The sequence below is a fragment of the Drosophila novamexicana genome, unplaced genomic scaffold (genome assembly GCF_003285875.2).
Source record: "Drosophila novamexicana strain 15010-1031.04,08,12 unplaced genomic scaffold, DnovRS2.1 tig00000024-arrow-pilon, whole genome shotgun sequence".
Classification (NCBI taxonomy): Eukaryota; Metazoa; Arthropoda; class Insecta; order Diptera; family Drosophilidae; genus Drosophila; species Drosophila novamexicana.
In genome coordinates, this window is record NW_020824768.1 from 949,429 (window position 1) to 972,493 (window position 23,065).

At 41.0% G+C, this 23,065-nt stretch overlaps 2 protein-coding genes across 2 annotated transcripts; both read right to left on the bottom strand.

Annotated features, from left to right (window-relative positions):
- Nucleotides 1-10,029: 10,029 nt before the first annotated feature.
- On the bottom strand, nt 10,030-10,711 carry LOC115771011. Its single transcript, XM_030716517.1, has one exon. The coding sequence runs from the start codon at nt 10,688-10,690 to the stop codon at nt 10,064-10,066; it is 627 nt and encodes a 208-aa protein (XP_030572377.1). The 5' UTR covers nt 10,691-10,711; the 3' UTR covers nt 10,030-10,063.
- Nucleotides 10,712-11,151: 440 nt separating this feature from the next.
- Nucleotides 11,152-12,714, bottom strand: LOC115771214. Its single transcript, XM_030716814.1, has one exon. The coding sequence runs from the start codon at nt 12,712-12,714 to the stop codon at nt 11,152-11,154; it is 1,563 nt and encodes a 520-aa protein (XP_030572674.1).
- Nucleotides 12,715-23,065: the final 10,351 nt, after the last annotated feature.

The following is a 23,065-nucleotide window of genomic DNA, read 5'->3' on the forward strand; positions in this document are numbered from 1 at the left end:
TCGTGCTCTTGCCCGTTCTTGATCCTGTCTCATATTTGTGCGCGCTCCATAAAATTCTGATGTGAAGCCAAACAAACTTGCGACAATGATGATAATGTCGATGCTTAAATGTTCAACAAATATTTGGCGCTGTTTTTTTCGGTTTTTTTTTTTTTTTTAAACAAGCAATTTGTGTAGTGCAGACGAAAGAGCTTTAAAGAGTCGTCGACTTGTGTTATCCACCCTGGAGCACCCGACCCGCCCAGCCCGACTCGCGGGCAGTTGTGAGTTTTCCCAGGAACTCCATGGCCGACTGCCTGGCTGCAGCGAGGAATTGGCATAGAAAATGGCTGTCATTTCCCTACTAGAGAGTATTATAACTTTGGCATGAAATGTGTAACCTATAGACGAAGATGTCTCTGAGGGTATGTAGTGTATATATTATTTGATAAAGCCGGGCTGATACAGTCCGTGTCCGTCTCCATGCAAATTATTCTCGAATTTCTTTTGCAAGCAGTTAATATGTCCTTATCGGCCAGATGTTTTTCAAGACATCTTGACCAATTACGAAATTTAGCATGCTCTATGCATAATTTTCTATAAACGTATAATATCTTAATTGAATTGGACCACCATATTTACAGCTGTAAAGGAAGAATTGAGTATTTTATGCAAGACTTTTCTGTCTTCAAGATATGATAATCAAATCTGCCAAGCTTATGTGCTCACGTATCCACAATCCTAATCGAATTGGTCTACAATATCATAAGCCTCCTATAGGTACAATCGAGACGAGGTTAAGAATATTGTGTAAGGGTATTAAGTCTTCGGCTAGTCAAAGACATTAAATTCCTTTTTGTTGAAGCAGCTTCTCGTTTTCAACGCGTCCTCAGCGCCAATTCGATGCTTGTTACTCGACGGTCCAAGTTAATGGCCGAAATGAGTTTTTATGGCAACTATTTTGGCAGCGTTTTAAGCCATGCAGTTTATCTATTGGCCCAGAGTAGACCGCTGAGCATATGAGTGGCCCGGTCGCTCGATGCTAATGCAAGTCCGCAAAGTGCCTTGAAGTTGGGCTATTGAAATAATAATTAGAAGCCGCCGAATGCGAATTGCTGCAGTGGACACACACATGCAACACACACAGCACACACACCTGCTTAGGTGTCGTCTCCAAATTAGATGCTGCAGTGCAACCGCTGCCGATGCTGCTCATGCTGCATTTGGCCACTTTGGACTTCAATCCCGTTGTCGATAACTTACGCAACTAAGCTGCATGCCACTCGCTGGTGTGTGGCACACACACACACTCACACTCACATACGCACAGAGTGTGGCTGGGGGCCTCTGCAGCATTTGCATTTAATCGGATTTGTTGTCCAGATTACAGGTACGAGCACACATACATACAGATTTCTGATTTGAGCACTGGGCACACAAAAAGAAAATCACTTGTTGTGTAATATCGAGAGTGTGTGTACCTGTGTGTGTGCGTGTGTGTGTGTGTATTGACCACAACCACTGCCATGACAAATTAACGTTGCTGCCAATTCTTGTTGAGTCTGCCTGCTCCATATTGATCCTCTTGTTGATGCTTCTGCTGTCATGTGGCATATGTTGGATATTTAATACTCTTATAAAGAAGCATAAATACTTTATGATTTGGTTTCTAAGCGTAAGGCTCGTAAGCAAGGCAATTATACTCGAGAGCTTGCAGTACTGCTTGAGAGATCGACAAGTCATTCAGCAAGAACAACTACAAGAAAAGCTCGTTGCAAAATCAACAATATTTGCTTGATTAGAAATTAATATCAGTTTTGTTATATTAGTTTTTTATTTTTACATACTTAAGTCGATAACCAAAAAGTTAAACATTAAAAGACAATTTTTGACATTTATTCAATCATTTTCTTGAATTATCTTTTAAAATTGTTCTTTTTGAGTGTTTCCTTTCAAGGTCCGTTGTCCAGTTTAATTTTTTTGGCTTACTTGATTCGAAATACTTAAGTTACTTAAGAATAAATATATAATAAAATATTTCTTAGAGTATTCATGAATCATCTTTCAGATTATCTTCTTTGTGTATTTCCTTTAAAGCTCTGTTGTCCTTTGGGTTGTTTTTAATGCACTCAGTTTTCAAAGACAATTATATAATGAAAATTTAAACAGTTTTAAAATTATACATTTGAATACTCTTTAAAATGTATTATCTTATGTTTCTTTTTTCGTACTTCGTTGTCTTTTGGCTTGTCTTTGGTGTTCTCAAATATAAAAGTGTATAATATGAAGAGTTCTTTTCGATAAATATTACAAATATTTTGCAAAATTTCTTAAAATATTTGAGACTTTTCATGTCTAGCTGCGTTTTTGGCTTGGCATATTTTTGGCTTTGTTGTTGAACTTAAAAACTAAGTTTTTTTTTAGAAATAGTTAAGATAATTCTTTAAAGTATTTCTAATACATCGCACATGATTTATTTCTTTTAAAATATTATTTTCTTTTGGAATGCTTTCAGCTTACTTTTATGAATGTTATGTTAGCAACGTCCCATTGTTGAACCCACAGCTGAATAATAGATGTACCGAAAGCTGTTGTCTGCTAGGATATTGCCAGCTGAAGGCTAAATAGATGGGCTCTGCGGGCATGTAACAATTGTGCGTGCAGGTAACAAACCGGAAACATGGTAAGCATTTCCGCTTTATATCAAATATAAAAAATGACTGCTTTTAGACATGTTTGACAAAAGTTGTACATCACCAGAGAGAGAGAGAGAGAGGGGGAGAGAGATAGTGTGAGAGGAAGGTATAATTGCATAAATCAAACTCAAACATGTAGCATGAAAAATCGCATTAATTTATCTGCTCAGTGCGCATACAGCCACTGCCTATGGCACACCATATACACACACCCCATGCCGCGACTCAGCCAGCGCAAAGGCGCTGTGTAACATATCCGCTTATGTCAATTTTTTTTATTTTTTGCTTGGCGGAAACCGGGAGACAACGTAGTCGTTGGCATCATCATCAACGACTCGCTGGCCCGCTCCGCTCCGCTCCGTTTCGTTTTATTCCGTTCCGTTCTGTTCTGATCGTCCCCATTCAGCCAGCCAGTTGTCACTGTCAGTTTTGGCTTCCAGTGTTTGTCACTGTTCGTGTCTGTCTGTCTGTTTGTCGCTTGGTTTGTTTGTTTAAATGCAACATTTACTTTATGGATTGTTGCTATATTTTTTCTTCAACTTTCGGCCCGAAAAACACAGCGTATAAATTTCACGTCAATTTCTCTCTACATGGCCGAAATGGAGACCAGCTGTGTTAGAGCTTGACTGATGTGGCCCTTCACAACTTTGCTTCTTTTTAATAACTTGTTCGCACACCCACACACAGACACACACACACACGGACACATACTCAGCTGACACACACTAATGCGCTAATAACCTGGTTCTTGTGTGCGCTTTAAATGTCCTCTTCACGGTACATAGTTTAAAATTCTTTATAATTGGATTGCTTCATCTAAAAGCAGGCCCCACCTCTTTGCTCCAGGGTCAGCCCATTTTTTATGGCCACTTTGGACACAGACGTAGTCATAGCCCCTGCACCCCGTGCTGCTCGTGGCATGTCAAAAAGGATTTTACAGTTGACGCGTACAAACCAAAGCTGCTCACACGGCCACACCCCACCTCCACTTCCAGGACCACCATGTGGCCATTTTTTCTATTTTTTTTTTTTTTTGGTTGCCCTAGCAGACGTGCTCCTCTGACATAGGCCGGCGCAAACGGCATCCCGCACATGTGTGGGTCTTGAAGTGATGATATGTTTCATTTCACACGGCAACCGTTGGCAATCCTTTCGACCGCACACAGACATGCTCATACCGAAAAGCGGATGCGAAGCCTCCGCCCACTGCCCGCCGAGCGCTGAGATTTATGTTTTCTTGTAAACAAAATAACGGACATGCCGACGGCAACGGCTCGAGTAGTCCTGAAAAAGGTGCACCAAGCGTGAGCTGACATCAGGATTAGGCATGTGCAGGACTGCGTATTCGATTTTCTTTCAATTCCTGTTGATATGATCTCGCGCCTGCTTGTTCTTCTTGTCTGTGTGTGTGCGTGCGTGTGTGCGTAGCAGGGGAATTAATTATTCAAGGGCTTATAGAAGCTGAAACATCTTATCCCTTCAACAATCTGTGTCTGGCTTTAAAAGGCATCAAGTAAACTTGAGGCAACAATGAAAAAAACTTGCTTTGAAAATTGCATGGCTGTGCATGTGGCTAAGAAATGCTTTTATACAAAATATATATTCAGAGATTGTACCTATAGGAACTATTTGCTTTGCTAGGAACTTTTTGAGCTGTTGTGGCGGATGTTTTGGAAGAATAATAGAGCTCCTAATAGCAGAGTTTATTCATGTTATTTTTAAAAACAGAAAAGTTTTCCATGCTCAAACTCTTTTGTCGACTAATCCTTTCTAATTTCTGATAAGATTTAGCTCTTATTTAAGGATTATGGCTTAAAATTTCGTATAAAGCAAAAGTTTGTTATATAAATTATTTAATTATTGACCGTACGCTCCTGTGGCAGCTATATGATATAATCCTGCGATCCGGCTGACTTCGATATATGTATTTCCTCATAATTGTTGAGGTTAGATGCGTCTCCTGCCGTGCATTAAATATATCCTGACCAATTCATAATGCTCAATGATTTAAGCCCTGGCCCCATGTACACAATCTCGGGCTGGGTTAATGTACCTCGATAATTAAATAAGCCATAAACGCATATCAAGTAATTAAAAAACCATAAAAAGTTTACAGATTTTTTAATGGCGCTCGAGCAGTAAAATTTGCTTTTATTTAAATATATTTTTATTATTATTATTTGTTTTTTTTTTTTTTTTTTGAGCATATTTTAGTTTAGACTCTATCTAATCTTAATACAAATTGGCTTAAAATGATGTCTAGACAGAGTGGCTGGAAAATTGTTGCAGCCACACAAATATGAGGCAACATTTGTTATGCCGCGTCCAGTGAGAATCCGTGGAAACAGCCTGAGGCGGAATGCTGCCGCCGCTGTTATCCTGCCACATGCAAATATTCTAATTTGCATATGTTTAGGAAAACACTCAAAGTTGGGGCAGCGTAGATTTTTATGGAGGTGGCATTAAAAAGAGAACAAATGTGGGGGAGGCGGGCAATGCCAAGTTGAGCAAATTATGCTGAGGGGACGTTACGCATACGCACCGTGTGCGCCACAGGTGGAAGGCAACTTGAAAGAAAACACATAAAAAAAAAAAGAAAAGAAAACCAAAGTTGCCCAACGAGCAGCATGTCAAGCGGAAATTGCGCTCAACAGAGAAAGCGGGAGGGCAAAAGCGAGAGAGAGAGAGAGAGAGAGATGGAGAGAGAGCCATTTAACATTCTGTAGCGCTGCTGGTTTCAGTTGCATGTTTGCCATCCAGCTGGCTAATTGAGCAAATCGGTAAATGGCTCTGGCAGCGGCTCACTTCCGGCCCGAGCGTAATTATAAATCAATTGCTTGCGGTGTTTGCTTTGAATTGCATGAATCCGTATCCGTGTCTGAATCCAACTCCATCAGCGTCAGCGTCATCGTCAGCGACAACTTTCCGTTTGCGTGACATTTGCTAAATCCTTGGGGCCATTTTTTTTTTTTTCGCCGCACAAACTCACAGCCGGCAGCCACAATGGGCCACCAACTGGGCCAGACGGCACGCCCACGACCATGCCCACGCCCACTTTCAATTCCATGCCGACCGCGCGCCAGCACTGAAATTTGAATCGTGCCATTTCTACACATTCGCACGGCTGTTTGTCAGTTTTTGTCTGTCTCCAGTTTGCTTTCAATCTGCGCTGCGCTTTTCGTTTTCAATTTCTTTGGAAATTTATTTCATGCAGAAAAGCAAATTTCATAACTTGAACGACCCCGCACCCCCCACCAACCACTCCCCAAGCTCTCTCCCACTCTCTGGCTGCCCTCGTTACAATTCTACTTGAAAATAAATTCTGTTTATATTCCCTGTAGAGGGTATTATTAAAATGCTTGGCGAATATGAAACGCATAGGTGGTAATGTCGCCGAATATTTAAAGTATATATATTCTTGATCAGCATCTAAAGACGAGTCGATATAGCCATGTCTGATTGTCTAGTTTTTTTTTTTTTTGCAAACTTTCCTCTCAACTTAAAAGCTGTTATCCTGAAAGTTTGCATAGGTCGGTCTTTCTGTTGGAGGCAGGAATCGGCTGAATCGAAGCATCGGGGTTCGAGCTCTCATATAAATCCCACTTATATGCCATATATCTGTCTATCTAGGGTATTTAGGCTTCGGCGTGCCAAATAAAGCTCTTGTTTATTTTTGTATGGATTTATGCTCGCATTTGATGCGCTGCCTCGGGCTTATATTATTTTTTGTTGCAGCAAACTTCTTGTAAATATTTTGCTGTGTATTTTTTGGTATGCCGCCCGGCGGCTGCCCGCTGCTCACTGCCACGCCAGCCCACTGGCTGCTGATCCTGATCCGATTTATGTTATATAAATGTGCACACACGAACCTACATTGATTTGTGTGCCCCAGAGCCCCAGGGCTAAAGTATGTGCCTGGCATTGTTTGGCCGTCGCGGCTGTGGGAAATGGCCCCGTAAACGTTTAATAAAATATGATTTCAATTGATTCACAAGTCGCATTTGAATCGAAATGTGTGATATGCTCGCATTATTCGCTGCTGCTGCTGCCGGTGCCGTTTTCGGTGCTGTCCTTGCCCATCCTTTGGCCCTAACCAGCGGGCAATCAATAAAGTAAAGTGCTCGGACGGGCTGCCGAGCTGGCTGAGCTGCCTCTCGATCTCCAGGGGTTACGTGCCCATACAAGGCTCATTGCTGTTTGCCTGCGCCCGAGCACCGGCTCGGATTGCTGCCCTTGTCTTGGGCCACAGTTATCCGCTTAGATCACTCAACTAAAAAACTCAATTTGCATATTAATATTATTTGGGTTTTGGCCGTTGCTGTTGTGGCCCCGCCTCTCCTCTCCTCTCCACTACACTGAGCTACTGCCCTCGCTCGACCTTTTATCAAACAGAAACAACAACAATAACAAACTTCGACTGGCTAAGCAACAGTAGTTGAATTGAATTTGCTGTGCTTCAACGCCTTTTCGGTCTTTGATATGCAATGTGCCTGTGTGTGTGGGTTCGAGCTTGTGTGTGTGCAACACACTCTCAGGAGTATACTTTTAGGCGTTCGCTAAAAGAGCTGTGCTTAATATTAAGCGCCAGATCTAAAAACCCTCAAGTAATCCAAGCATTTTAGACTTTATACATAACTTTATACACCTGTGTTCGGCACGCTGAAGATTAAATATTCGAATATGTCTTCAAAGGGATTTTATTTAAATGCTTTATTTTGGGTCGATTTTCTTAATAAGAGACAAGCTATATAGTGATATGCTCTTGCAGATATGGTGGGACACTAGTGAAAATTTCTAATCTTTGAGTTTGGTTATTTGAGAAATAAGAAAATTTTCAATACTACAACAGTGTTATATGATATAGTAGACAGTATGTAGTATGACCCAAGAACCCCTTTACTACCGATTTTGCCTCTAGAGCTATATTATATAGTAGAGAACGTATAGTAAAATTTGGTTCATGCTAGAACTTGTTAACACCAAGGCTTGTTGTTCGTAGAAACACTTCATTTCTGTTCAATCATTTCTATGACATCCATATGCTATAGTCATCCGATGTTGATTAGATTTTGCTCATATGTCAAAGGCATAGTAAAACTAATAAATGCTAAGATTCCTTCAGGTTTATATAAATTTATAAAGTTGGTGAGCTTTCCTTGTATTCAATATTAATGATTACAATTTGCTCATCAATAATTAATATTTGCTCATTTATAATGAGTACAAGGTATACAAAAATGATTGCTTGCAAATTTGCGGGTAGCATTTACGAGTCAGATGCAACCGGCAAGAAATGCATCATTTAAGTGTCAGGTTGCAGATGCTTGATAAAGATTAACGCAAGATACGGTATACACATATATGGTATATGGTATATGCTTGTGTGATTTATGAAATTGTCACTGCAGCTGGCATTGCGCATCAATGACAATGGGTACTCTACGCAGTGTTTGCCATTAAACCGAATGAAATTTGTTGCAATGCTGACAGCTGCAATCCAAAAGACGTTTCAGCATCGACATCGACATCGATATGTATCCATATCCAGATGCCCATGCCGAGGCCCTTTAAACCATATACATATATATGTATATGTATATATGTATATAGCCATAACTGCCAGGCATGATGGAGTGCCTGCGACAGCAGAGACAGAGAGAAAGCGAGATTCTCGCATACTTATGACTGCCACAGTGCTGAGAATAGTGGTTGCTCCACAATGGTTTGTGCTGGGCGGTGGGTTGTGCGAGGTGGGGTGTTGTCATATAAATCGGCATACATAAAATGTCGTTACAAATATTTTATAACAGGAAATCCGTTATTTATACGCACATTGTGAACGCTGATGCTGATGGAGTGGGTGACATGCTGCTCCCGGTGTGAGTCTTCTCTTGGTAAATATGAATGAATGTTGTTTGCATGTCGCCTGTCGTCTTTCGCCCACACAACCCGCCCGGCAGCCCAGCCGCCCCGCTGCACCGCCAACGTCGCCGCCAATTTGCAGCGGCAAAATCCTTATGAATTGACTACAATTTTATTTATTATTACTCGTTCTGTTTGCAACGCTCCGCTCTCGGCAATTCTCTCGTATTTCTATGGCATTCGACTTGTTTTCAGCCACACAAAATGACGTTCCCAAGGCAATTCCATTATGGCCAACAATCCGTTGGCAAATTGCAAGGCTCAATTGATATTGGCTCTGCTGCATTCCGCAAACAAAGCATCAAACAACAACATGATCGAGCGCAACTTTAAACGATTTTCAACGAATAATTGCTCAACAACTTAATTGGCCAACCCCAAGACCTTGCCTACACACTCTAGAACCAAGCTATCTGATGGGTTGACATGAATTATTCAATTCTTCGGCTAGTTCAGGCATGTGCGTGGCATTAAGATTAAAATTGAGCGGCAGAAAATAAGGCAAATGGAAAACAATCAAAAGAAATAGGTCAGTCTGCAATTGAATAGAAGGGCCTTCTATCAAGTTTGGGCCATACTCCAAAATTCCAATTTATTTATTACTGTCAATCGTTTCTTAAATCGAACCAGTTGCCCAAAGAATAAATGGCTTAATTGAAGATAAAAAACTTCTAAGGCACATCCTTGGATGCACTTGGAACACGGCCATTGCATTTAGAGGAATCAAATGTTAAGCTTGAGAGCTGGGCAGGTGGAACATTTAATTGAATCCGGCTAAATGCAGGAATGTCTGCTACAGCCTACAGAGGATTTAGGTGCCACAAGTGTGGATTGACGATGGATGGATGTAGATGGATCAAGAGGCAAAGTATCTGGATCAGCGCCTAACTCTTAGGCCGAATATCAAGACCACAGCTGCAGGCATAACGATGTCTCGCCTAAACTGGATGTCGTGCAATAGGTTCAAACTTTCCTTGCGGAGGACTGTCTCATGCCCAGCCGGAGATATTCCAGACCTGGGGAATAGCTGCTATGTCGAACTGGACTCGAGTACGGACGCTCTACGATATTGAATACCATGAGCTGAATATGGAAACTGAAGAGCTACTAACAATTGGCCGCCAGACGAAGCAACTGATCTGAATTTCATGGTAGAACTGCAGAACTTTCAAACTGACATCCAACTATTTTAAAGTGAATGTGTCTTTAACCAATGATTAGTTTGATTACTCCACAAGTACCCCTAACTCCTTCAGTCTGCAGTGCATAGCAACAGCAACATGCTGAAATTCCTTGCTGAACCTAATTAAAAACGAAAATTCGCGTAAATTTTTTCCGATTGTTGTGGTTAACACACAACGCCCCTCCGCTGCTGCTGCTAGTGTCAGCGCCCCCTGCATATATACACGCATATATCGAGCCTTTGTTGAGAGTGCTGTGAGTAGCGCACTTTATTGGCTCTGGGTTCATGGTTTTGACAATGGCAAGGCCAATACGAGCCTGTAGATGTCCACCTCCCGGAGCTGCGTGACGCACTTGTATTTGTCGTAGCCCTTCTGCAACAGCTCCTGCTCCTGCTCCTCTTCCACGGGCAGCATCTGTTGGATGCTTTGGCTGAGCTGTTCCGACGTGCGCTCATAGAGTTTACGCGCATCCACACGAAATAGCTGAATGGCCTGCAGCAGCTCCGCATGTCTCTGGTGGATCTGCTCAGAGCCGTGCAGGAACTGATTGTGGGCGGCCAACAGACGCATCACAATGAAGCGACGATAGCGCTGCTTCACATGCCCAATTGTGGGCTCCAGCTCCGGTCGAGCTCGCCTGTAGCTCAACAGCGTCAAGATCAGAATGAGCAGCATTTTGAAGCCGACAACAAGCAGCATAACTGCCATTGGCTTATCGTCCACGCGTTCCAGCTGTTGCTGCCAGCAGAACAGATCGCAACCATGCACCCAGTGACTATAGTCCAACAGGCCAACGAGAAAGATGCAACTGACAGAAACTACGGCCAGGGCATCGTAGTGCAGGCGCAGCAGCAGTCGGAGATGTTGCAAGATTCCGAACATTTTCCAATGGGATGACAGGAATATCATCGGGTTTTGGAATTTCAATTTTGACTATAAATACTATAACTGCTAAAAAACTGCCCTAAAAATCAGTTTCAAAGATTTTAGTGAATATTCATAAAATTCCACTAAGGGTTCATTTCTTCCGTTTGTCATACAACTTGTTTTTAAGATCCACTCTGCTGCACGACTTGTCGTTAGATATGAAACTTGCGGTCATTGACTGATTGATTGAGTAACTGATTGATTGATGTGTGTGATAGCGAATAGTGTAAGGGTCAACTATAAAAGGGCTTTGTAAAACTGTTCCTATTTCAAGCTTGAGCTCGCATGTTTTTTATCTAAATAATCCGGTTAAAGGTTTGGCTTAGAATTCCTATTTCGACCCAGTTAACAGTCTTGCCTGCAACTATTCCATAATTGATAATAGTTTTAGAAATGCTTTTGGTTGGTTGCGTGCTATGAACTTTATTTACAAATGTGTGTTCTTAGTCATAATACAGATCTTCCTGAGACAGAGCTGTTCGTTCTCTGGGCAGCAATGGATTGTGCCGCCTTTGGTCCGGCTGTGTGGCATGTCGCCGCCAATCCACCAGCGGCGGATGATGACGCGGCGGTGTTGAATGTAGTGGCCTTTGTTGATAGAAGTGCTTGTGAATGGTCACCGGACGCAGGTTTAGCTTGAGCTGCTCGGCGCGCTTATTAGCTAAATAGTGTTTTCGATCGATGTAGTCCACATTACGCTTGACGCCAAAGACCAGGTGGAGGAAGGGTTTCACCAGCACGCTTAGCGCAACAAAGCCCAGAAATCCAAAGACGACGGGCGAGATCAAAGTGAAGAGGAAGACGCCCAGTGTGAAGGGATTGAGAACAGTAAAAAAGGCAACGAATTTGATGAAGGGATACAAAACGTGACCCACATGATTGACCCACTCCTTCTTCTTCTTCTTGAACAGGCTGTTGTGCCGCAGCAGATACTTGATCTTGCTAAACGGCGCCTTTGTGCTGGTCACAGGTCGCTTCGTTGTCACCAACTGCAGGATTGTGGTCGGAGCCATCGGCTTGTGTGGATAGTTGTGGGAGTAGTGGCCGTGGTGCGCGTGATAGGGCTGCTTGGTGGGATTGGCAAAGATCAGTTGGGCCTGCTGGCCCAGTACGTGCTGGTGCGCTGTGGGCTTTCTGCGCTTCTTTTTTTTCTTTTTCTTATCCTTCTTCTTGCGTTTCTTCTTGCGCTTCTTCTTGCCGCGGCGGCGTTTGCGCTTGCGGCGACGGCGAATCCGCTTGCGGCGACGTCGAATTCGCTTGCGTTTCCGCTTCTGACTATCCTTGGCGCGTGACGACTCCGCCGGCAGCTTTGTGCTGGACTTGTGCTGCTCCAGCGGCTTAGCTGCTGGCTGTAGTACCTTAAAGCCATTCTCCTGCTGCTGCAGGTCCTGATCCAGCTGCTCGAACACGTCAAACGGCTGCACTGTGGTGGTGCCACTGACAAGCCTATCCTGCTCCATTTGTAGCTGCTGCACTATGTTAAATCTGACGTTTGGCCCTTTGTGCTGCTGCAGCTGCTGCTCCTGCTCCAGCGCCAAGTGCTCCAGCACACTGAAGGGTTTCACTGTGGTCGTGTGTTTAAGTTCCTCCTCCAAATCCAGCTCCAGTTGCTGCAGCACATGAAAGGGCTTCGAAGTTGTAGCTGCAATCCCCTCCGATTGTGTTTCCCAAAGCAGCTGTGCTTGTGGTTGGCGCAGGCCACGCCCATGCTGCTCCCCGTCAGAGCGCGGCTGCTGCATCAGTTGCGCATACAAAGTTTCATAAATTTTTGCAAAATTAAAAACATATAGGGGATCTGCAGGGCCAACGCACCCATTGCGGCCACCAGCAGAGCCCTTTACAGGCTGCTGCGGGGCGCTAAACTCAAACTTTGCTAATCCATCACGCCTCTGCGGCAGCTTCGGCCCGATCTCTGGATGGGTGCGTGCCTGGCCGCAGTTTTGTAAAATCAACAAAAATATAACAAAGTTGATAACAACACTTTCGGCATTCCGTCTTTGCCCCATTTCATTTCATTTTGAACAACTTTGCAGGACTGCGCCACTGGACATAGAACGCGCCAGTCGCGCTCAATTTTTTGGTAGGGCACCGGTCCGACTCGGGTTTTTGATGTTTGATTTAATTTCAACTTTTGCGCTCGACTTGCGAACTTCAACTGACGCTCCGCTCTGGTCATTGCCACATCATCAGCTCGGTCATCAGCTAGTTAGACAGTCGTCAGTCGTCAGTCGGTCAGTCTGTCAGTTGGCCCAAGAACTTGGCAACTTGTTGAGCTGGTTGGCCCTGCGACAAGCACATTTCATTTCATTTCATTTATGTGCTTGGACTTGATTTCTGGCTTGTTCTTTTCCATTTCCATTCCCATTTTCGTTTTCAGTTTCTTTGCTTGTAGTTTTGTTATAAAAGTAAAATTTATTGCTGCTTAGTACATCATCAACGGTTTCTGTTATGACAAGTTCCCCGTACTTATATTTAACAACTTGTGAAGCACTTAATTATGTTTTGAGCGCAACAACCGAAAACTGCTGCCTAACTTGTACGGCAACCAAGTTAACGCCAGCAACAACAACAAGTAAGAGTGCTTTTGGCCACGAACAGTGTTCGACTAGAAAATACCCTGTACTCAGCGCACACTCACAAATATGTTAACTTCATTCTAATCCTGAATACCTACTCAATCACGATCGGTGTTTAGAGTCCGATCGTAATGATAAATTCAGGGAATATACATATTATCCCAATATACGCAAATACCAGAGTCCTGGCGTACATTGTACGAGGGTCCTAATGACACATTTGGTGGTTTTTTATTAATATGAAGAAAATTAGATGAGAAATCGAAATAAAATGATAAACTCGTTCTGCGGTTGGTATTGAAAAATACATGTTATAAATATAAAGCCTGTAGCTTCTGTAGATTCCGAGATCGACAATGTCACAGAGACGGACGGAGGGGCAGGCTAGCCAGGGCGACCCAGCTATTGTTGCTGACCAAGAATATATATTCTTTATGGATTCGAAGATTCCTTTTTCTGTGTGCCACATACGTATGCATCAAACCAGAACACCCCAACAATGCACAAATTTAATGGGTATAGGGCATGACAACAACTGAGAACATTTTGGAGCAAAGGCGAAAGCGAGACTATCACAACAGGAATTATGTGAACTGGCATGCAAAAGACTTTGGAAAGTGCTTAGTGGCCAATTGGAGTTGCAGTTGGCTGGCTGCCTGGCGGCTCTGGGGTCAGCATATTTTTCAACCCATGCTAATGCATTTACTGCTTTTGCCACTTACATATAACTATTAAAGGGCCTTCTTAGATATGTGTTTTAGTTAAGTTTGAGTTAGGATTGCGGCCTGGACAAAGTTTTGCCAAAGCGCTAGTAAATCATAAGATTAGTTCTTGAACCATACAGCATTAAGCGCCTTAACGATAAATGTGCCAAGAATTCAAACTGCCAGCACTTAATTGCCATTGTTTATTATAGCCTCTAGGATATGAGTGGCAATTGCACAATACTAAAGCGATATTTTTTAAAAATGCTATCTGTGATATATGCAGGCTTAATTGCTTTTGTCACGTGTGCTGCTTTTTCAATGAAATATATACATTTTGCTAAATTTCTGCTATGAGGTCAAGTCTCGGTCAAATTTCATCAGATTTGCAGCAGGTTTGGCTCTTTGTTCATGGTTTGGCCTCTAGATTAATTGTGCATCAAAGCCTGGCAACGCTATTTTTGGTCGAAATTCATGTAAGACGATACCCTCAAAATATCCTATATAGACATAGGTCAAAATTTCCCACGTTTTGGCCTCTAGATTAATTGTGCATCAAAATCTGGCAACGCTATTTTTGGTCGAAATTCATGTAAAACGATACCCTCAAAATATCCTATATAGACATAGGTCGAAATTTCCCACCCCCATAACTCGGCCAAAACTCAACCAATTTTCACGAGGTTTGGATTTTTGTTCATGGTTTGGCCTCTAGATTAATTGTGCATCAAAATCTGGCAACGCTATTTTTGGTCGAAATTCATGTAAAACGATACCCTCAAAATATCCTATATAGACATAGGTCAAAATTTCCCACCCCCATAACTCGGCCAAAACTCAACCAATTTTCACGAGGTTTGGATTTTTGTTAATGGTTTGGCCTCTAGTTTAATTGTGCATCAAAATCTGGCAACGCTATTTTAGGTCGAAATTCATGTAAAAAATTATACCCTCAAATATCCTATAAAGACATAGGTCGAAATTGTCCACCCCCATAACTCGGGCAAAACCGAACCGATTTTCACGGGGTTTGGATTTTTGTTCATGGTTTGGCCTCTAGATTAATTGTGCATCAAAATCTGGCAACGCTATTTTTGCTCGAAATTCATGTAAAAATTGTACCCTCAAATATCCTATATAGACATAGGTCAACATTTCCCACCCCCATAACTCGGCCAAAACTCAACCAATTTTCACGAGGTTTGGATTTTTGTTCATGGTTTGGCCTCTAGATTAATTGTGCATCAAAATATGGCAACGCTATTTTTGGTCAAAATTCATGTAAGAAATTGTACCCTCAAATATCCTATAAAGACATAGGTCAAAATTTCCCACCCCCATAACTCGGCCAAAACTCAACCAATTTTCACGAGGTTTGGATTTTTGTTCATGGTTTGGCCTCTAGATTAATTGTGCATCAAAATCTGGCAATGCTATTTTTGGTCGAAATTCATGTAAAACGATACCCTCAAAATATCCTATATAGACATAGGTCAACATTTCCCACCCCCATAACTCGGCCAAAACTCAACCAATTTTCACGAGGTTTGGATTTTTGTTCATGGTTTGGCCTCTAGATTAATTGTGCATCAAAATCTGGCAACGCTATTTTTGGTCGAAATTCATGTAAAAAATTGTACCCTCAAATATCCTATATAGACATGGGTCAACATTTCCCACCCCCATAATTCGGCCAAAACTCAACCAATTTTCACGAGGTTTGGATTTTTGTTCATGGTTTGGCCTCTAGATTAATTGTGCATCAAAATCTGGCAACGCTATTTGTGGTCGAAATTCATGTAAAAAATTGTACCCTCAAATATCCTATAAAGACATAGGTCGAAATTGTCCACCCCCATAACTCGGGCAAAACCGAACCGATTTTCACGGGGTTTGGATTTTTGTTCATGGTTTGGCCTCTAGATTAATTGTGCATCAAAATCTGGCAACGCTATTTTTGGTCGAAATTCATGTAAAACGATACCCTCAAAATATCCTATATAGACATAGGTCGAAATTTCCCACCCCCATAACTCGGCCATAACTCAACCAATTTTCACGAGGTTTGGATTTTTGTTCATGGTTTGGCCTCTAGATTAATTGTGCATCAAAATCTGGCAACGCTATTTTTGGTCGAAATTCATGTAAAACGATACCCTCAAAATATCCTATATAGACATAGGTCAACATTTCCCACCCCCATAACTCGGCCAAAACTCAACCAATTTTCACGAGGTTTGGATTTTTGTTCATGGTTTGGCCTCTAGATTAATTGTGCATCAAAATCTGGCAACGCTATTTTTGGTCGAAATTCATGTAAAACAATACCCTCAAAATATCCTATATAGACATAGGTCAACATTTCCCACCCCCATAACTCGGCCAAAACTCAACCAATTTTCACGAGGTTTGGATTTTTGTTCATGGTTTGGCCTCTAGATCAATTGTGCATCAAAATCTGGCAACGCTATTTTTGGTCGAAATTCATGTAAAACGATACCCTCAAAATATCCTATATAGAAATAGGTCAACATTTCCCACCCCCATAACTCGGCCAAAACTCAACCAATTTTCACGAGGTTTGGATTTTTGTTCATGGTTTGGCCTCTAGATTAATTGTGCATCAAAATCTGGCAACGCTATTTTTGGTCGAAATTCATGTAAAACGATACCCTCAAAATATCCTATATAGACATAGGTCAACATTTCCCACCCCCATAACTCGGCCAAAACTCAACCAATTTTCACGAGGTTTGGATTTTTGTTCATGGTTTGGCCTCTAGATTAATTGTGCATCAAAATCTGGCAACGCTATTTTTGGTCGAAATTCATGTAAAACGATACCCTCAAAATATCCTATATAGACATAGGTCAACATTTCCCACCCCCATAACTCGGCCAAAACTCAACCAATTTTCACGAGGTTTGGATTTTTGTTCATGATTTGGCCTCTAGATTAATTGTGCATCAAAATCTGGCAACGCTATTTTTGGTCGAAATTCATGTAAAACGATACCCTCAAAATATCCTATATAGACATAGGTCAACATTTCCCACCCCCATAACTCGGCCAAAACTCAACCAATTTTCACGAGGTTTGGATTTTTGTTCATGATTTGGCCTCTAGATTAATTGTGCATCAAAATCTGGCAACGCTATTTTGGTCGAAATTCATGTAAAAAATTGTACCCTCAAATATCCTATATAGACATGGGTCAACATTTCCCACCCCCATAATTCGGCCAAAACTCAACCAATTTTCACGAGGTTTGGATTTTTGTTCATGGTTTGGCCTCTAGATTAATTGTGCATCAAAATCTGGCAACGCTATTTTTGGTCGAAATTCATGTAAAACGATACCCTCAAAATATCCTATATAGACATAGGTCAACATTTCCCACCCCCATAACTCGGCCAAAACTCAACCGATTTTCACGGGGTTTGGATTTTTGTTCATGGTTTGGCCTCTAGATTAATTGTGCATCAAAATCTGGCAACGCTATTTTTGGTCGAAATTCATGTAAAACGATACCCTCAAAATATCCTATATAGACATAGGTCAACATTTCCCACCCCCATAACTCGGCCAAAACTCAACCAATTTTCACGAGGTTTGGATTTTTGTTCATGATTTGGCCTCTAGATTAATTGTGCATCAAAATCTGGCAACGCTATTTTTGGTCGAAATTCATGTAAAAAATTATACCCTCAAATATCCTATAAAGACATAGGTCGAAATTGTCCACCCCCATAACTCGGCCAAAACTCAACCAATTTTCACGAGGTTTGGATTTTTGTTCATGGTTTGGCCTCTAGATTAATTGTGCATCAAAATCTGGCAGCGCTAATTTTGATCGAAATTCACGTAACATTGTACCCTCAAATATCCTATAAAGACATAGGTCGAAATTTCCCACCCCCATAACTCGGCCAAAACTCAACCAATTTTCACGAGGTTTGCATTTTTGTTCATGTTTTGGCCTCTAGATTAATTGTGCATCAAAATCTGGCAACGCTATTTTTGGTCGAAATTCATGTAAAAATTTATACCCTCAAATATCCTATAAAGACATAGGTCAAAATTTCCCACCCCCATAACTCGGCCAAAACTCAACCAATTTTCACGAGGTTTGCATTTTTGTTCATGTTTTGGCCTCTAGATTAATTGTGCATCAAAATCTGGCAACGCTATTTTTGGTCGAAATTCATGTAAAACGATACCCTCAAAATATCCTATATAGACATAGGTCAAAATTTCCCACCCCCATAACTCGGCCAAAACTCAACCAATTTTCACGAGGTTTGGATTTTTGTTAATGGTTTGGCCTCTAGTTTAATTGTGCATCAAAATCTGGCAACGCTATTTTTGGTCGAAATTCATGTAAAAAATTATACCCTCAAATATCCTATAAAGACATAGGTCGAAATTGTCCACCCCCATAACTCGGCCAAAACTCAACCAATTTTCACGAGGTTTGGATTTTTGTTCATGGTTTGGCCTCTAGATTAATTGTGCATCAAAATCTGGCAACGCTATTTTTGGTCGAAATTCATGTAAAAAATTGTACCCTCAAATATCCTATATAGACATGGGTCAACATTTCCCACCCCCATAATTCGGCCAAAACTCAACCAATTTTCACGAGGTTTGGATTTTTGTTCATGGTTTGGCCTCTAGATTAATTGTGCATCAAAATCTGGCAACGCTATTTTTGGTCGAAATTCATGTAAAACGATACCCTCAAAATATCCTATATAGACATAGGTCAACATTTCCCACCCCCATAACTCGGCCAAAACTCAACCGATTTTCACGGGGTTTGGATTTTTGTTCATGGTTTGGCCTCTAGATTAATTGTGCATCAAAATCTGGCAACGCTATTTTTGGTCGAAATTCATGTAAAACGATACCCTCAAAATATCCTATATAGACATAGGTCAACATTTCCCACCCCCATAACTCGGCCAAAACTCAACCAATTTTCACGAGGTTTGGATTTTTGTTCATGATTTGGCCTCTAGATTAATTGTGCATCAAAATCTGGCAACGCTATTTTTGGTCGAAATTCATGTAAAAAATTATACCCTCAAATATCCTATAAAGACATAGGTCGAAATTGTCCACCCCCATAACTCGGCCAAAACTCAACCAATTTTCACGAGGTTTGGATTTTTGTTCATGGTTTGGCCTCTAGATTAATTGTGCATCAAAATCTGGCAGCGCTAATTTTGATCGAAATTCACGTAACATTGTACCCTCAAATATCCTATAAAGACATAGGTCGAAATTTCCCACCCCCATAACTCGGCCAAAACTCAACCAATTTTCACGAGGTTTGCATTTTTGTTCATGTTTTGGCCTCTAGATTAATTGTGCATCAAAATCTGGCAACGCTATTTTTGGTCGAAATTCATGTAAAAATTTATACCCTCAAATATCCTATAAAGACATAGGTCAAAATTTCCCACCCCCATAACTCGGCCAAAACTCAACCAATTTTCACGAGGTTTGCATTTTTGTTCATGTTTTGGCCTCTAGATTAATTGTGCATCAAAATCTGGCAACGCTATTTTTGGTCGAAATTCATGTAAAACGATACCCTCAAAATATCCTATATAGACATAGGTCGAAATTTCCCACCCCCATAACTCGGCCAAAACTCAACCAATTTTCACGAGGTTTGGATTTTTGTTCATGGTTTGGCCTCTAGATTAATTGTGCATCAAAATCTGGCAACGCTATTTTTGGTCGAAATTCATGTAAAACGATACCCTCAAAATATCCTATATAGACATAGGTCAAAATTTCCCACCCCCATAACTCGGCCAAAACTCAACCAATTTTCACGAGGTTTGGATTTTTGTTAATGGTTTGGCCTCTAGTTTAATTGTGCATCAAAATCTGGCAACGCTATTTTTGGTCGAAATTCATGTAAAAAATTATACCCTCAAATATCCTATAAAGACATAGGTCGAAATTGTCCACCCCCATAACTCGGCCAAAACTCAACCAATTTTCACGAGGTTTGGATTTTTGTTCATGGTTTGGCCTCTAGATTAATTGTGCATCAAAATCTGGCAACGCTATTTTTGGTCGAAATTCATGTAAAACAATACCCTCAAAATATCCTATATAGACATAGGTCAACATTTCCCACCCCCATAACTCGGCCAAAACTCAACCAATTTTCACGAGGTTTGGATTTTTGTTCATGGTTTGGCCTCTAGATCAATTGTGCATCAAAATCTGGCAACGCTATTTTTGGTCGAAATTCATGTAAAACGATACCCTCAAAATATCCTATATAGAAATAGGTCAACATTTCCCACCCCCATAACTCGGCCAAAATTCAACCAATTTTCACGAGGTTTGGATTTTTGTTCATGGTTTGGCCTCTAGATTAATTGTGCATCAAAATCTGGCAACGCTATTTTTGGTCGAAATTCATGTAAAACGATACCCTCAAAATATCCTATATAGACATAGGTCAACATTTCCCACCCCCATAACTCGGCCAAAACTCAACCAATTTTCACGAGGTTTGGATTTTTGTTCATGATTTGGCCTCTAGATTAATTGTGCATCAAAATCTGGCAACGCTATTTTTGGTCGAAATTCATGTAAAACGATACCCTCAAAATATCCTATATAGACATAGGTCAACATTTCCCACCCCCATAACTCGGCCAAAACTCAACCAATTTTCACGAGGTTTGGATTTTTGTTCATGATTTGGCCTCTAGATTAATTGTGCATCAAAATCTGGCAACGCTATTTTGGTCGAAATTCATGTAAAAAATTGTACCCTCAAATATCCTATATAGACATGGGTCAACATTTCCCACCCCCATAATTCGGCCAAAACTCAACCAATTTTCACGAGGTTTGGATTTTTGTTCATGGTTTGGCCTCTAGATTAATTGTGCATCAAAATCTGGCAACGCTATTTTTGGTCGAAATTCATGTAAAACGATACCCTCAAAATATCCTATATAGACATAGGTCAACATTTCCCACCCCCATAACTCGGCCAAAACTCAACCGATTTTCACGGGGTTTGGATTTTTGTTCATGTTTTGGCCTCTAGATTAATTGTGCATCAAAATCTGGCAACGCTATTTTTGGTCGAAATTCATGTAAAACGATACCCTCAAAATATCCTATATAGACATAGGTCGAAATTTCCCACCCCCATAACTCGGCCATAACTCAACCAATTTTCACGAGGTTTGGATTTTTGTTCATGGTTTGGCCTCTAGATTAATTGTGCATCAAAATCTGGCAACGCTATTTTTGGTCGAAATTCATGTAAAACGATACCCTCAAAATATCCTATATAGACATAGGTCGAAATTTCCCACCCCCATAACTCGGCCATAACTCAACCAATTTTCACGAGGTTTGGATTTTTGTTCATGGTTTGGCCTCTAGATTAATTGTGCATCAAAATCTGGCAACGCTATTTTTGGTCGAAATTCATGTAAAACGATACCCTCAAAATATCCTATATAGACATAGGTCAACATTTCCCACCCCCATAACTCGGCCATAACTCAACCAATTTTCACGAGGTTTGGATTTTTGTTCATGGTTTGGCCTCTAGATTAATTGTGCATCAAAATCTGGCAACGCTATTTTTGGTCGCAATTCATGTAAAAAATTGTACCCTCAAATATCCTATAAAGACATAGGTCGAAATTGTCCACCCCCATAACTCGGGCAAAACCGAACCGATTTTCACGGGGTTTGGATTTTTGTTCATGGTTTGGCCTCTAGATTAATTGTGCATCAAAATCTGGCAACGCTATTTTTGGTCGAAATTCATGTAAAACGATACCCTCAAAATATCCTATATAGACATAGGTCGAAATTTCCCACCCCCATAACTCGGCCATAACTCAACCAATTTTCACGAGGTTTGGATTTTTGTTCATGGTTTGGCCTCTAGATTAATTGTGCATCAAAATCTGGCAACGCTATTTTTGGTCGAAATTCATGTAAAACGATACCCTCAAAATATCCTATATAGACATAGGTCAACATTTCCCACCCCCATAACTCGGCCAAAACTCAACCAATTTTCACGAGGTTTGGATTTTTTTCATGGTTTGGCCTCTAGTTTAATTGTGCATCAAAATCTGGCAACGCTATTTTTGGTCGAAATTCATGTAAAAAATTATACCCTCAAATATCCTATAAAGACATAGGTCGAAATTGTCCACCCCCATAACTCGGCCAAAACTCAACCAATTTTCACGAGGTTTGGATTTTTGTTCATGGTTTGGCCTCTAGATTAATTGTGCATCAAAATCTGGCAACGCTATTTTTGGTCGAAATTCATGTAAAACGATACCCTCAAAATATCCTATATAGACATAGGTCAACATTTCCCACCCCCATAACTCGGCCAAAACTCAACCGATTTTCACGAGGTTTGGATTTTTGTTCATGTTTTGGCCTCTAGATTAATTGTGCATCAAAATCTGGCAACGCTATTTTTGGTCGAAATTCATGTAAAAAATTGTACCCTCAAATATCCTATAAAGACATAGGTCGAAATTGTCCACCCCCATAACTCGGGCAAAACCGAACCGATTTTCACGAGGCTTGGATTTTTGTTCATGGTTTGGCCTCTAGATTAATTGTGCATCAAAATCTGGCAACGCTATTTTTGGTCGAAATTCATGTAAAAAATTGTACCCTCAAATATCCTATATAGACATAGGTCAACATTTCCCACCCCCATAACTCGGCCAAAACTCAACCAATTTTCACGAGGTTTGGATTTTTGTTCATGGTTTGGCCTCTAGATTAATTGTGCATCAAAATCTGGCAACGCTATTTTTGGTCGAAATTCATGTAAAACGATACCCTCAAAATATCCTATATAGACATAGGTCAACATTTCCCACCCCCATAACTCGGCCAAAACTCAACCAATTTTCACGAGGTTTGGATTTTTGTTCATGGTTTGGCCTCTAGATTAATTGTGCATCAAAATATGGCAACGCTATTTTTGGTCGAAATTCATGTAAAACGATACCCTCAAAATATCCTATATAGACATAGGTCAACA

Coding starts and splice junctions, on each gene's coding strand:
- LOC115771011 (XM_030716517.1), bottom strand. CDS start 10,690: ATGATATTCCTGTCATCCCATTGGAAAATGTTCGGAATCTTGCAACAT.
- LOC115771214 (XM_030716814.1), bottom strand. CDS start 12,714: ATGGGGCAAAGACGGAATGCCGAAAGTGTTGTTATCAACTTTGTTATA.